Raw genomic sequence first — 17,027 nt, forward strand, 5'->3', positions numbered from 1 at the left:
AACATACAATTATGATTTTTATGTTTGCTAAACCTAAAATTTCCTCAAAAAAATTACCAAAAACAATTCAATTATTAATATTTACCAAAAATGGTTATTCAGCCCTTTTCAATTGCATGCAAAGTGGAATTCACTTTCTCTTCACCTTCTTTGATCTTCTTCTTCCAACCATTAATTTCTTCTTTTCCTCCTCCTCCTCCTTCTCCTTCAACATAACTTTGACTATCTTTTCAAGTGAATAATATATAAAAAGATTCAAAATATTGAGAGAATTTTATATCTAAATTTTGGAATTGCTTAGAGGAGATTTGAATTGGTTGGAATCGGAAAAAAAAAGTTTGCAATGTATACTATCTATACACAAGTATACACTATTTATATAATGTTGATACATTATATATACATATCGATACATTACACCATTTTATTGAAAATAATTTGTGTTGCCTGTATTGCTAATATATTACTCGTAAGAATATATTGAATATATTATTATATCAATAGGACAATAAGAAAGATCTCTTTTTTTTCCGCAAAATTTGTAGCCCATATCTTCAAAACTAGGGTTGTATTCTGGTTGGGTTGGGCGGTTGGTTTGTGTTTTTCAATATCAAATTAAATTAATTATGTCGAGTTTTTAATTAAAGGGAAATTTATAGAATTTTCACTAGTGTAGGAGCTAATTATTTAGATACACTCTAGTTTGCAATATTATGAATCTTACCAGATTTTGGTGAGTCCAGATATATCTAGATACGTCCAGATACACTAGGTGAAATTTATTTTGTATACACTGTATTCAAGTAAATTTGCATGTACTTGAGATACATAACAAATCTTGCTCGCCTCTCTCCTATTTTTCTCTCAACTCTCATGTGTATCTAGTATCTCATATACATGTGAATCATACCAAATACATACAAACACATGTATCTAGTGTGTATCCAGTGTGATTCTTATGTATGTGAGATACATAACTATCTCGCTCGCCTCTTTTCCCATTCGCTCACCTCTATTCCTATTTTAGTATAGCTGGTAGCAAAAATACATTTATTTAGGTGTATATTCTTAAATATATGGTAGGAAATTCTTAATTAGTGATAAGATACATAATTGTTTGAAAGTATAGGTAGAATTAGTATATATGATATAGATGTATGTCTATAAGGTAGTTTTCCCTAAATTGAACCAAACCAAATTAATAAAAGTTGGTCTTTTAAACTCTGTGTTTTCTTGATTTTTTGATAAAGTATTCACACTATATATGATTAACTTGTAATTCAAATATTTCTTTAGTCCTACAAGATACAACTATCTAAGGTGTTTCTTAAGAAAACAACACGTACAAAATATGAGATGAGTGATGGTATAAAATATTCAATAAAAAAAAATTGAAATCACAAAATAAATATTGTGAATTAATAAGAAATAATGAAAATGATCATAATCTAAAGATACCAAGTCATACTAAAAATATGTATTAATTACATGACTAAACTTTAAAGAAAAAAAAATAGATTTAAGTATGTATTTCAACTATCTAAACCAATGCAGAACTAATTTAAAAAATAAATATTCGACATTATTGTCATTTCTAGTGTTGGATTGAATTTTTTATTAGTATTGATTTGATTTTGATTTGAGTTAGTAACGTCTATGAGCTCTAAAAAATTATTGGATCATTCAAAATTTAGATCCAAACTTGAAATAATATGTTAAAAATAAAAATTATATAAAAAAAAGTTTAAGAATCTTAATCACATCACAGTAAGTATTTTTATGTATACAATATTTTTTTAAAAACCGTATACATGCATATAATGTTGGGTTAATTTTATTTGATCTTTTAATTTAATTTTTTAATTAACAAATTAAATATAGCAAAATGGACTTTTGTAATGAATATAATCCGATCACTCCTAGGCCATATATTTCCCCATTCAATCATTTGATTCTAGAGTATACTTGGATCACTAAATTCATTTAGAATAAACCATAATTACAGCTTCATGTATCAAATCAATGATTAATTTAAAATATTTAAATTGTTTTTTTTTCGTTTATTGATTCATGTTAAGCCAATGAGAAAAATCAAATAGTGGGTTTTAGAGCAACTTTCACATATAGCAAGCATAAAAATCATATTTGTATGTGATAGCTATAGTTTGTATAATTGCGCTTCATAACAAATTTTATGTTTGCTATGGAGCTTTTGATTTGTATAATTTGCTACAAACATCCAATTTTATACAAATTGTTCAGTTTTGTATAAATTCATTTATACATTGTAATTTGTATAATAAGATTTGTATTTGTATAATTACAAGTGTATATGATGAAAATATATGTATTTGTATTTGTATATACACTTTTCTCTCGCTTTATACAAACACAAACACATTTTATACATTTTATACCGAAATGTATAAAATGGCTAATTGTATACCGAAAATGGCTAATTGTATACCGAATCAGATGGCAAAAAAATCAAATATTTGCTGCGAATTACAATTAAAATAAATTATGGCTATAACATTTAATTTGAATTAATAGTTTGCTATTTCATACAATTTTCCCTTGGTTTTATGATATAGGTGGGTCCAAGATCAAAAAAAGGAAAAAATAGTTCAAAATTTGCATTGGTACAAACTATCACAATAAATAATTTATCAAAAGTATGCTTTCATTTCTATTAATTATATATATTATTATATATTATATATACGCAGATAAAATTACATATTTTTATTGATAGAAAATAAAATAAATTGACTTAACTTTATAATTTTTTCAACTTGAGTAATTATTTGAGAAATCTACTCATTGTACACTATCAATATATCCTTTTAAATGTATAATTGTACTCTAAATATTATTTTTTTTTTTAAAAAACTTGCAAAACAATTGCTAAATACAAATGGTAAGTGAGTTGGCGATACTACAATATTATGAACAAAACAAAGATAAAAGAAAATATTTCCCTTTTTTCCTTCTATAAAATAAAACATCTCCGATAATTCTTTATTTTCCCAAAAAAAAAACAATATAACGTTTTAATGAGAGGCTAATTATCATTTTAAATAGTTTTAACTTTATTGATGGATTGTGCTGTCGAATTAAAAGATATATAAAGTTTTGATCTTTTGTCTTTTTTCTTTTGTGTTTATTTTGCAATTTGTAGGTGATTGCCTTATATAAGTCACAAGCAATCAGATATTGTCTATCAAGTAGCTTCCATCACGTCTACATGCAGTGGCGGAGCTGAATTTTTTAGGGTCCAAAATCTGAAGAAGTAAAAACACAGATTAATTAAAAGGATACAAATATTTATTATATATACATAAAAGAAAATTTAATCATATATAAATAATAATATTTTTCGTTAAAGGGGATTCAAATGAACTCCTGAATGTATGCTGGCTCCGCCCATGTCTACATGCACTACAATTGAAGAATTCAACAACGTGGATTGAACTTTTACCATAACTTCTATAACAAAATTTAGAATGTATTTTGAATAATATGTTTTTAGGAAATAATTAATTTTTAAATTTATTTTCTTGTGTTTGATAGGTAAAATAAACATATTATTATTCTAAAAATATTCACATGTAATCTAGAAAACATTGGTGAACAAAGTCTCTTTTGTTTTTCATAAAAAGAAGGTTTATTAATCTTTTGTCATTTGCCTCAACATGTCACTTTTTTTTTCTTTAATTAGAAAAGCCATTTATCTTTTGTTAGGTCGGAAAGTAATATATTTAATTACTTTTTAATGACATGACAGAGTAATTTTTAATAAAAATATAGATAACATTATACTCAATCCATTTAAACCAAAAACTACATATATATCTGACTCAATACCTGATCCATAAAATTCCTTCATGGGCTAATGTTGAAGTGCTCGAAAATTCCTTTATATGTGAAAAAAAAATCCTTATCTAAAAAAGTGTTTCTAAAAATAAATAATTTTTAACAGCAATGTGAAACATGCTCTTAGTCTCAGTTGATATTTATGTCCTTCAATTTTGGACATATACAAGCAGATACTTAAACTTACATAAAGTTGAATGGTAGACACACGCATCTTCGTGACATATACAATTCAGTTTGAGTGTATACCACGTAAATTGTCATGTCAAACACCACATAGAAGGTGTGTCTACTTGTTCAACTTAATGCAAGATTAAATATCTGTTTATCCACACCTAAAATTAAAAGACATAAATATCAACTAAGATCAAGTTAAATAACACGTTTATTATGTGTTATGCCCAAAAAATCTGAATAGATGTTACAATACAATATGAACGTACTACGTACACATGTTGTGTGACCTAATATTGGACATTAGATGATTTTTCCTGTCAACAGCAAAATTCATATATGACATGTAGCTATATGTTTTAACATACTACAATTTATAGGATACATTATTATTCTATAAATGGTGGTAGTGGGGGTTGGTGTAGATGGGATAACTTTTATCACATGGGATAAAAAGTTGTTTTGACAATTCCCCCTATCTATTTCTCCACCCAGGATTACTAATCCTATATGTATACATTTCTACTAAAAAAGTAATTTAAAAGGATCATATTGTTATTCTTCTTTTTAAGATGTTATAACTACTACTATAACTTTTTATTATAGCCTTTAATTACATTTAATTTTAAACTAAAGTTTCATGCTACATGTTTATGTGTAAAATCTATGATTAGTTATATACTGTGGTTCATATTTATACATTTAGCCAACATAATTACAACTAAAATTACTCACAATAATTTGACCCAAACCAAAATAATGTATGAAAAAAAATATGTCAATGTTATGAATATCACCTCATTAAGTATTAAACAATCCACTCCATCCTATATGGCATAGGCAAACATCATCTTCAGCACCACGTATGAGTACAAATCTTGAAACTCTATAATTTTATTGAAAATTCTTTCAAATATATAACTATATGAAGACGTGAACACATTGACAACTAGAAGACTAGTTCCATGACAAATAGAGGAACGACTGAAGCGCAACAATGTTAGTGTGTGCAGTTTTGAATCTCCTGAGATCAATTTTTACTTAAACTTATGTTTATTTTTTAAAATATCTTTATTGGAACTCAAACTTAAAATCTTATAAATTCGCTTCTATTCCCTTATCATCTAGGAAACACAATAGGAATGTGCACTTAATTAGGGGAAAGGAAACACATATATAGTCAAGTGTAATAAAACAATGTCTTGATACACAAAATGCACTAATATGGAAGTTGTATAATATATGAAACTATATATTATAGCTTTAATCGATAAAAAGAACTTCCAAAATGAAATCTCAATAGAAGTTAGAACTTTAGTTTGCTATTGTAATTATTTTATTTGTAAATAAGATTGGACATATAGCTTTTGGTTACAACATCTTTATCACCACCCAATCAAGGGGCTAGTGGGTTCACCTCACTAAGCAAACCCTACTCAATAGTCAATATTCTTAACTCGTTATATTAGTTGTAAAGTAATTTCAAATACTAAACTCAACTTGGAAAACATAATAATCGACTTGTACATATTAGTGAAAATACGAGTTACTAACATGAAGTAAATTCTAAAATCTAAAGTAATGGGACCTAAAGCAATCTACTTTTTAAGCAAAGAAGTGCCTCATTACATGTGGTGCAGCGGGTGAGCTGTTCCTTCCTTAGTCAAAGATTTTGGATTCGAGTCTTGGGTATGAAAAAAAATCTTGTTATGGAGTGTTACCTTCGAATGGGACCCTGCGTAGCGTGAATCTGAACATAGTCAGACTCTAATGCCGATACCAGACAATAGGGTGGAAATAGAATAAGTGACTAGCTCATTCAAGATGTGGGATATGACTTTTGAGACACATAATAATATCCCTCCTTTTACAATGAAATTGAGTAAGTATTTTATTTTATTTTTTGCTTTAAACTCCTTGTATGCTAAATTAAAGAGATTCCATTAAAACTAATGACTTCTCATTACTCCCCATGAGCATGATTAGGCTAACATCATTTAGGGAGCCAAAAGTAGTGTAACGCATCCAAAGCCTCTTTAATTTTTTCTTAAGCCAGTTGTCACACGTGTGACATTAATCATTTTAAGCACTAATCCCATTCTTCTATGCAATGATGCACTCCATTCTTTCCTTAATATAATCTTCACCTTTACAATATCAAAATAATACACTATTAATCCCCCACCACACCCTACCCTACCTCTCCAACAACAATAATTAATACATAATTAAATATAGGCAATAACTTTTTAGTACAAAAAGAAATTAAAGTATCCCAAAATTATTTCTCAAAAAAAAAATGTATTCACTAAATACATGCAATTAACACTAATCATTAGAAGGAGGTACTCAAATTTGAGAGATAGTATGACATGTCAATCAATCAACAATGGCGCGCATAAAAAAAATAGTTTGATCGATATGCCAAGACTTCTGCTATGTGCAAGGTTCGAGGAATGGCTAGACCATAAGTAAGTTCTAATAACTACTATCGATGACGCTTTATGCTATTTCATCTCCACTTTTCTTTTTTGGTTTCCTAATTATTTTACTTTCAATTATGATATTTTAAAAACTATATTAAAGAAACCATAACCCCAAGAAAAACGTCCCTTGTTGTAATGGAATGGATGAAATTATTTTTCCCCCTTTTTTGACATTAAGAAAAAGTGGAAGGTGGTAGTGTATATTCATGCATGATCAATCAATATAAAAATGGGCTTCTTGAAAAAGAGACTGGTTTTGGTGGGTCAGCCCGCTCGTGCGATCACGAGAGCTTAGGCCCATACTCTTTACCTCTTTACCACTTGGCCCACAAATAAAACAACGAAAAATTACGTAAATACATCTCTATCATCTCTAGAATACATCTCTATCCCCTTTCGGATACATCTCTTCCATTAAGTAATGTATCATTCACAATACGTGAGCTATATATCCGCATGTTTCCTAATGTATCTGAGATCCTATAAGTTTAAGGGATTCTTGTAATTTGGAAAAGAATTGGGATTAGAATAATTAGCTCTTAAATGGAAAATAACTTATAGTTCCTTGAATATCATATACTCCTTTGGTTTCAATTTATGTGATGTAGTTTGACTGAACTCAACGTTTAAGAAATACAAAAAGACTTTGAAATGTTTCAAAATTGGCCATTAAAAAATAAATTTTTTTAGAGGAACTTACATAAATATAGTATATGAAGAAAATATTTACCATCTATAACAATAATATTTTGTTTTTCACTTGATCACTTTCAATACATTTATAATACAAGTTTTATTGATGGATTATTTATCACACATTTACCACACATTTTAACACAATGTGTCAATTTCTTACCAAACAAGCATAATATATATTTAAAACAGTTATAATACATATATATTGCATACATAGTTCACTTTTAATACATACTGCAAAATTATCATTGTATTACTATAAATAGTAATAAATAAAAAATATCGCTAAAATCAACAATTATTTATTAAAAAGTACTCATCCAAGTACTTTTCCTTTTTAAATAAAAGGGTATACTTTTGTGGGCTTTTTGCCAAATAAGTAGGACCCAACAAGGCTGGTAAAATATTGAAAGCGTCGTTAAGTATTTATCAAATAAAAAAATGTGTCATTCATTTTTTAAATTAACTAAAAAATCAAGTATATCATATAAATTAGGCAGAAAAAGTACTAAATTTTACCAAGAAAAATAGTAAGCTTGATTAAGCAAAAGGGAAATAAGGAGGTTAGCGTTGGAGCTAGATATTTTAACAAAAAATTTAAAAAAGATCCTAATATATGAAATTTAAATCGATAACCTAAAGAAATCATTTTACCAAAAAAATAACAACGGTGGAGCCATATATTTTAAGAGAAAATTTAAAAAGATGCTAATATATGAAATTCAAATCGATAATCTAAAGAAATCATTTTACCAAAAAAATAACTATTTTATCATTGTTACTGCTATAGCATATATTTATAACTTATAAGGAGGAGGTGCTATTGTGCATGTATATTTGTTTTTATTATGTTCGCACTATATAATTTTAAGACGAAGAAGATCATTTAATAATTAAACCCCCAAAGATAAATTAAAATTTTCTTTTTAAACTTCAATCTACTTCACCTTATTGTTATCCCTATCGAGAACTAACATTCATAATAAGGAGGAGGTTATTTGTTAAAAGAAATATATTAAGGGATAATTTAATGACCTCGTTAAGGTTTCATTTCATAATACTAACTTCTCCTATTGTTTATATTATTACATTTACCTCATTTATTTTAATTTTATTGTATCAATTTTTAAATTATTTATGTACATAAATTATAAATATGACTAATTTATTTTTTGTAATATATTCTTTTATTTTATTAATTTATCTCGTTCTCTTTTTAGCAATCTCAGCTCCTCTGCCAAATGATCTTGCTTTGATTTCATATGTCCCTTCTTTTTCCTTTTCAAATCCATTTTTTTCTCTTTGTTCTTTTATACCTTTTTTTTTCTTTTGCAAAAAGTCAAAATTCCCTCTTCAAAAATTTAAAGGGGTCTTTTTAAAAATATAAATATATAATTGTTTGGGTGGCTATGATGGTTTGAGATGAAGATTTTTTTTTTTAGATGAAGATGGTGGAGTTTTATTTTTTTGGTTTTTTATCTATAATAAAATCTGACTAAATTTTAAAGATGAATAATTACTTATCACTCTTATCACAATTTTTGTTGGTAAGATGACCAAGATTAATTTTGTACCAATAGCTAACGCATTGGACAAGATATAATTTACACTCAAATATAATTATCGTCAAATTACACTACACTACAACAAATAAAGGATTTTGCGATAATTATTTAACAACAATAATATAATTGTTGTTATATTATATTTAGCGGCAATAATAAGTTTGGATATTTATAACTAGCACCTTATAAAAATATTGCTAAAAGCTTTACTAATTCTAGATACAATGACATTAACTCAATTATCGATAAAATAAAAACATATTGTCATTAAATGTCTCTTTTGTTTTAGTGCAATTAGACCATTCTTTTGTGGTCTTCATCATGTGTTATTTAAGTGGTAAATTGATTGGTGTAAAAGAGACATGTTATTAAGAAGTTATTAAAGCATAATTAAATAAAAGAGTGCATTAAAATAATAAATTATACATAATTTTTTACAATAAAAATAAATTGTTACGGTAAATTCAAAAATAAGGAAAATAAATATAATATTATAACTAGAGGGAAAATTAGTGATTCAAAGTGAAACTTTAGGGGAGATTTTCGAAATAATACTACTGGGAATTATATTTAGAAACAACATTTAATTATAGTAATTAGGGGAGGATTGTGACTTCCTATAAATGGGGTTGTTTAATGTTGTAATTAAGATGTCAGATGATACATAAACTCATGAATTATTGTGTTAATTAAGAACCTCTTGTCAAAATTGCCCCCATTACTAAAAAATCACTATTTTTTAATTAAAATTTCTTAATGAAAAATGTTCAATTAGGCATTTCCATAGATATTTTGAATGAATCAGAGAGAAAAAAATTTCCACTGATTATTTTCAATATTTCAGTAAAAATTTGTATAAAAATAGAGCAGAAAAACATTGTTTGTAACACAAATATCTCATTAATTCACGACAAGAAAAACCTCTAATTCTAATAGTACTAGTGACCCTTTTATCACTTGTGAACTTTTTGAGATTAACCCACATTAAACCTTGTCCAAGTCCAACCCACAATTAATGACTACATTTTTACCTACTATACTTGAGAAAATTAAAAGGGACAGTGAGAAATATCTTTTATTTGCATGTAACTACGATATATAATAAACTGCATTTTAATGATAGAAAAACATATAGGCTATAGCTATGAAGATATAGCGGGATACATGCTTTTTAGTCAGAAATTTTGAATTTAAGTTATCGAATAAAAAAATATATGATAAAAAATATTTCCCCTTTAAAACTAGTCATACATAATGTAAATATGAATTAATTAAATTAATAATAGAAAATATACGACGTGACTATTAATAAAAAGAACAAAAAAGTGGCAGCGATAGAATTCTAACTAATTCTTCTTTTACAAAAAAATCATAGTTACTTCCATCATGATCTCAAAAAAAAGAAGAAAAAAGTCCGTGTATATTTTTTCTTCTTTTGCTTTTTTCCTTTTCGATATCTTTATTTCTTTTTCAGCTAAGATACATTGAAATAACATTGTTCAATCTCAATCCATATATAGTTGGCCTAATATATAGTAGACCCAAAGTAATGTCATCTTTGTTAGGTCTATTCACGCATAGGTCCGAGCCGAAATTTTAATTTTATGAATTCTGAATTTTAAAATGACCATTTAAGTGTTCACAAGTATCAGATTACAACAACAACAATAACATATCCAGTGAAATCTCACTAGGATAGATAAAGAGAATCGCTTCAAGTGTATCAAACTCAAATAGAGAAAAAAAAGAATGAAAAAGAATATAGTTATTAAATAAGAAAAAAACATTACAAAGTCTACCAGAAAAGAATACTAAAAAACATTTAAAAAAAGAAACACATGTGGCAACACGAGTACCACTCTAAACTTAATATTTATATATACTCCCTCTGTCTCAATTTAAGTAGCAGTTTTTATTTTTCGAGAGTTAAACAATTTAGTTTGACCAAAATTTTTTGCGTGGAATCTTCAAAATTTTTGAATGAAATTTATATATTTGTAAACTACGTAAAAAGTATTATAATTCACAATACTTGGCAATTCAAAATAATTAAAAGATATATGATAAATTTACGGTCAATAGATTTGTTTGAATCTCAAAATCCAAAAAGTACCACATAAATTGGGACGGAGGGAGTAGTGGTGGAGCCACATACAATTGAGGCTCGGTCGGAAAATAATAATGCATAGCTAGATAAAAATATATTTTTTATGTATATATATTACATATTGACACTCCTCGACTTCTACATAATTTACTTTATATTTTGACACTCCTTAGTTGAAATTTTGGCTCCGCCATTGTAAGGGAGTACATATTTAGCGAATCTTTTAGCACGCATACACTATTTAAGCAAAAGCTATTGATCAGTTCGATCAAATCCGTATCTGAGCTTCTAGCTCCACCTGTGCTTTTACGGGTGACTCTATCATTGCTCCAATATAATACAACTAGAAACTTATAACCAAAATGAATAAACAACTAGTATAAATAAAGGGAATTTATTTTTTAAAAAAGAAAATATTACCTTCCTCCTTTCTATTTATACATACATAATTAATCACTTGGGGAAATCTCATTCCAATATTCTTCTTCTTGTTTAGTTCAAAAACTCTCACTCCAGAGTTAATTAATTAGTCATTATGGCTTCTGAGAAAGTTGAGACAGTTATTGCTGGTAATTACTTGGAAATGGAGAGAGAAGGAGAAGAAACAAATTCAAATAATTCTGTGAGAAACAAATTATCCAATTTTTTTTGGCATGGTGGATCTGTTTATGATGCATGGTTTAGTTGTTCTTCTAACCAGGTTCTTTTTTTCTTTCTTGCTATGCTAATATATTAATTATCACTAGAAATATGGAATTAGTTACAGCATTTATCGATAATTAACCATTGCTAAAAGACTCCTAACTAACTGAATTTTTTTTATAATCTTTCGCTAATACATAGCTAAATGAAATTAACATGAAATTTTAGCTGTTTAGCTACAAAATTTTGTATGTCACTAGTTTCTTGTTTTCTAGTAGTGTATCTATCATGCTATGATAGATTCAGAATTTAAACTTAACAAGTTCAGTTTGTAAGGTTTTTAACATTGAATTCAATATTGTGCATTTGAAATTATTAACTACAAAAAAAATTGGAATTCACTATAAACTTTATCGCTGAATAACTCGTAGCTACGATTTTTGATAATCTATCGCTCGCTAATATATCTCTAAATAGGATAAACGGTGGATTTTTCTGTTTAGCTATATAATTTAAGCATGGCTAATTCCTATTTTCCCCTCCTAGTAGTGATGGTTTTGAAGTTGAAATTTATCGAAAATTGAGTGTTTTTTTTTACATATATAATTTATGCTCCAAGTTAAAAATGGTGATATTAATTTGTAAAATTGTGAAGGGGGTTAATTTAATTTTTCATATTTATTTCTAGAGAAAATTAATTTTTAAATTTCTTAAATTTTTCTAATATTTAGTTTGTATGATATATTAGGTTGCTCAAGTGTTACTTACACTTCCATATTCATTTTCACAACTTGGAATGTTATCTGGAATTTTATTCCAACTTTTCTATGGTTTGATGGGAAGCTGGACTGCTTATCTTATAAGTGTGCTCTATGTTGAGTACAGAACAAGAAAAGAAAGAGAAAAAGTTGACTTCAGAAATCATGTCATTCAGGTCTGCTCCGATTAATTTAAATTCATATCGGTTTATTTATTTATTTTTCATTATTTTTTTATACATTTGAAATTTTGCAGTGGTTTGAAGTTCTTGATGGACTACTAGGAAAACATTGGAGAAATATTGGCCTCTTTTTTAATTGCACTTTTCTTCTATTTGGATCAGTCATTCAGTTAATTGCATGTGCAAGGTAATCATGTGTTTATTAAATTAGTAAAATAAAATATATAAACAAGATTTGAAATAACATTATAAATTGATCAAGATTGGTACCCGTGATTTAAGATTAGTACGTAAATAATTAAATAGGAAGTTTTTAATTATTTAAAGGATAAGACACAAGTACTTCCTAGACTATTACCGAAATCTCAGAAACACACCTTAACTAAACTAAAGTCCTATTACCCCCTAAACTCTTTTTTTTTTTTAATTTTATACACCTTTTGGCTTACGTGACACACTCCGCGACTCCACGCAATTGAAGCACGTGGAAGATATTTGGATGCCACGTAAGCCAAAAGGTGTACAAAATTACAAAAAAAAATATGGGTTGAGGAGGGTAATAGGACCTTAGTTTAGTTAAGGTGTGTCTGAGATTTCGATTATAGTCTAGGGGATACTTGTACCTTTTCCCATTATTTAATAAAATAAATAATGCTCCAAAAACATTCTTATTATTTAATTTAATTTTTGTTTGTTGCAGTAACATATATTATATTAATGACAATCTTGATAAGAGAACTTGGACGTATATATTTGGAGCATGTTGTGCTACAACAGTGTTCATTCCTTCATTCCACAATTACAGAATTTGGTCATTTGTAGGCCTTCTTATGACTACTTACACTGCATGGTATCTTACCATAGCTTCTCTTCTCAATGGACAGGTGAATTATTAATAACTACTTTCCGTTTCTTATTCTCCGTATCGTTCACTTTTACTTGTCATGTTTCACGTTACGAGAATTAATTTGACTGATCTTTAGAACTAAATTGAATTAGCAAGGTTAATTTAGATGTCCGAACAATATATTTACTATAAAGTTATAACGACAAAAAAAAAAATCTTAAAATATTGATTGACAGTTTGATTCTCGATAAACGAATTATGACAAGAAAAAGTGAGCTAAGGAAGTAATTTATCAAATGAAAAACGCATTTTTAGAATTACTTTTCTTTTTAAAAATGCATGGCTTTTAGATATAATATTCATTTTTTGAAATACTACGAGAAAAATTAGAATTTAAAGCTATGAACTTTGTTGCTAAATTGGTCGTAGCTAACATTTTTTTGTTAATATGGTGCTTATAGAATTAGGGACGAATTTTACTGTTTAGCTATAAAATTTGTTATAAAAAATACAAGAGACTGGATTTGAGAAAGAAAAAAGTATAATCTATGGGAAGTAATAAAGCTTAGTTTTGGCTTGATTTAACTTTTAATATTAGAAATAGCATATGCTAATTAGTACTTTCATTTGTTCTAATTATTATTTAATTGATTGTGACATGTCAAAGGTTGAGGGAGTGAAGCACTCAGGACCAACAACAATGGTTCTCTACTTCACTGGGGCTACAAACATTCTTTACACCTTTGGTGGCCATGCTGTCACAGTGTAAGTTTAATTAATTTAATATGTTTAACAAATTCACAAGTGGATAAATATTTTAATTATTATATCTATATCTATATCTAGATACTCTTTTTTGTTTGTTTCACCAGAGACATAACACATGATTATAATTTATTTATTAGCTCCATATCCTTTTTCCACTAATGGGAACATGCTTCCACAAAACCCGGTACCTAATAGTAATTAAGTTATGAATGTTCCCGCAAGGATATCGTTGAGTGGTTGGGAGGTGCGTTTTCCATGTGAAAGATCTGAGATCGAATTCAATTTTTATTTATTATTTAGTGTGAGTTTATCATATGAAGCTTGTCTAATGCGTTGTGTGATTTGCGAATAAGTAGGTTATCACAAACAGGGACGACTTAAACATATCAGTGGCCTAAAATTACATTCGATCGAAGACCTTATATTTTAATTTATTTTAAGGAAGTTCATGATCATAACCTTTCTGTTTAATCTTTCTTGAGACATAATATTATGGATTTGTCAAACTTCTAATAGTTCTTTCTCTCTTATATGAAAAATTTATATATATATTTTTTAAAAATACCTATAACGTAGTATTGCTTAAAAAACGAGGCCAATTAAAGAGCCTAAGGCTAATGCCTTTTTTTTAGGCTTGTTGAGCCACCCCTGACCATAAAGTACTCACCCGAAGGGCATTTCAATTATCAAACTATAATCAATTATAAGTTATGATGTAAAGATATTAAACTCATTAAATTTAAAGTTCTGAATCGTTTTCACCTAATTTTGTGTGTGAATGTAGGGAAATAATGCATGCAATGTGGAAGCCACAAAAGTTCAAGACGATATATTTGATAGCAACAATATATGTGTTAACACTAACATTGCCATCAGCAAGTGCAGTGTATTGGGCTTTTGGAGATGCACTTCTCACCCACTCTAATGCTTTGGCTTTGTTGCCAAAGACTAAATTTAGAGACTCTGCTGTCATTCTCATGCTTATTCATCAGGTCACTACAAACCTTTTTTTCTTTTTTTACATTAATACATATAAACGTGTTCTTTAATTTAGTTTTAACTGATATCGATCTGAAATCTGTACCCTCCAACTTTAGGTATGCACAAGTAGACATGTGCGTCCTACATGATAAATCTCATGCGATTTGTCATGTAGGACGTATGTGTCTACTTGTTCAGCTTTATGATAGTTTAAGTTCCTACTTGTGCACACCCTAAATTGAAATGCATAAATACTAGCTGAGACTAAATTAAATGACACGTTTATGTATTCTGTCTCTATTTTAAGATTTAATATGTATTTATAAAAAGTGATTTTTGACTTATTAACTCATAAATCTTTTTTGGTGTGTAGTTTATTACATTTGGATTTGCATGTACCCCATTGTACTTTGTATGGGAGAAGTTCATTAGAGTTCATGAGACAAAGAGCTTGTTTAAAAGAGCAATGGCAAGACTCCCTGTGGTTATTCCAATATGGTTTTTGGCAATTGTTTTCCCATTCTTTGGGCCTATCAACTCATCTGTTGGATCTCTACTTGTTAGCTTCACAGTCTACATTATTCCTGCCTTAGCACACATGCTTACTTTTGCTTCACCATCAGCTAGAGAGGTACCTACAAAAAATCCTAACGAAAATTCGATTATTATTTTTCTCCATCTTAATTAATGTGACACACTTTTCTTTTTTGACAGAACGCGGTGGAGCAACCACCATCATTCTTGGGAAGGTGGGTTGGGTTGTATTGTACCAACATATTTGTTGTGGTATGGGTCTTTATTGTTGGTTTTGGATTTGGAGGGTGGGCAAGTATGGTCAATTTTGTACATCAGATTAACACTTTTGGACTCTTCACTAAGTGTTATCAATGCCCTCCACATAAGGCTTGAGTAGGATATATTATTAAGTACTATTTATTAAGGAAGTTGAGAAAAAACTAAAATACATATATGAAGTGTGTAAAAATTATTTGGCTTTTAATTTTATCATTTAATTTTCTTGTAAGACTCCTTTATTAACTAATTGAGTGCTAGTGGATTTTCTTTTCTTTTTTTTTCTGTTGAAGAAAAATGTAATTCCCTTTGTTTTTGGGGGCTTTATGTAATGTGGATTATTTGGTAATATATACGTACGATCTTTTTTTTTTAATTGTAAGGTTTACCCTTTTTTCTATTACTATGTAGAATGAACAAATTGGGCAAAAATCTAACTCATAAATATCAAAATACTAGTTCCCTTTCAATGAAATTACAACACTTCAATATTATGCAAACTAGGGCTATAAAATTTTGTGGCTTAATTAAAATGGTTAATATATCCTGAAAAGTTGTATATAAATGTCAATATTCATAATATTATGTATGATAGGGATTATAATCATATTCAAGTCGACTATATATATATAGTTACTTTGATCCAACAGACTCACATATTTGTTTTTTGGGTTATTCCATATCAAATTCAAAAATCAGTATGCGTACTATGTGAATTTGTACTCTATCTTAGGTAAATCTTCAATTTTCTATCCCGTCCTTTTGTGGGATTTGCCTATATATCATATGCACCCTTTCTTTGAAAACTTACCAACCTAATATATTCTTCTCTTTGACCCGCCCTAGCTTCTTCACTAGTGTCACATTCATNCCCCTTTTAAAGTTAATTTGTCCCATTGCCGTATCGCGGAAATTCGACTTTAATACCATGTATAGTCCACTAATTAGACCTAACAAACCTCACTTATTTGTATATGCACCTATTTTTCTAAAACTTGCTTGACTTAAAAGCTTGCTCGTTATTGATCCGCTCTCATTAGTCCTCTGATCTCCACCATAGGTACATAACTAAACTAGCTCATTATACACGGGCCTTTAGCAGAAAATATTACTCCTATTTATATAAGGTTAAAATTATTTTTTATGTATAATT

At 28.2% G+C, this 17,027-nt stretch overlaps 1 protein-coding gene across 1 annotated transcript; it reads left to right on the forward strand.

Annotated features, from left to right (window-relative positions):
- Positions 1-11,320: 11,320 nt before the first annotated feature.
- LOC125845003 (auxin transporter-like protein 3) lies at positions 11,321-16,246 on the forward strand. The gene is made up of 8 exons (XM_049524375.1): positions 11,321-11,604; positions 12,295-12,480; positions 12,561-12,673; positions 13,187-13,370; positions 14,001-14,098; positions 14,886-15,093; positions 15,456-15,713; positions 15,797-16,246. Exons 1-8 carry the CDS (start codon positions 11,440-11,442, stop codon positions 15,989-15,991), a joined length of 1,407 nt encoding a protein of 468 aa, XP_049380332.1. The 5' UTR covers positions 11,321-11,439; the 3' UTR covers positions 15,992-16,246.
- Positions 16,247-17,027: the final 781 nt, after the last annotated feature.

This window comes from Solanum stenotomum, chromosome 11 (genome assembly GCF_019186545.1).
Source record: "Solanum stenotomum isolate F172 chromosome 11, ASM1918654v1, whole genome shotgun sequence".
Lineage (NCBI taxonomy): Eukaryota > Viridiplantae > Streptophyta > Magnoliopsida > Solanales > Solanaceae > Solanum > Solanum stenotomum.

Bases quoted from the DNA above. Each gene is read 5' to 3' on its own strand.
- LOC125845003 (XM_049524375.1), top strand. From the start codon at position 11,440: ATGGCTTCTGAGAAAGTTGAGACAGTTATTGCTGGTAATTACTTGGAA. The intron at 11,605-12,294 runs GTTCTTTTTTTC...ATGATATATTAG, and splicing joins TTAGTTGTTCTTCTAACCAG to GTTGCTCAAGTGTTACTTAC. The intron at 15,094-15,455 runs GTCACTACAAAC...TTTGGTGTGTAG, and splicing joins TTCTCATGCTTATTCATCAG to TTTATTACATTTGGATTTGC.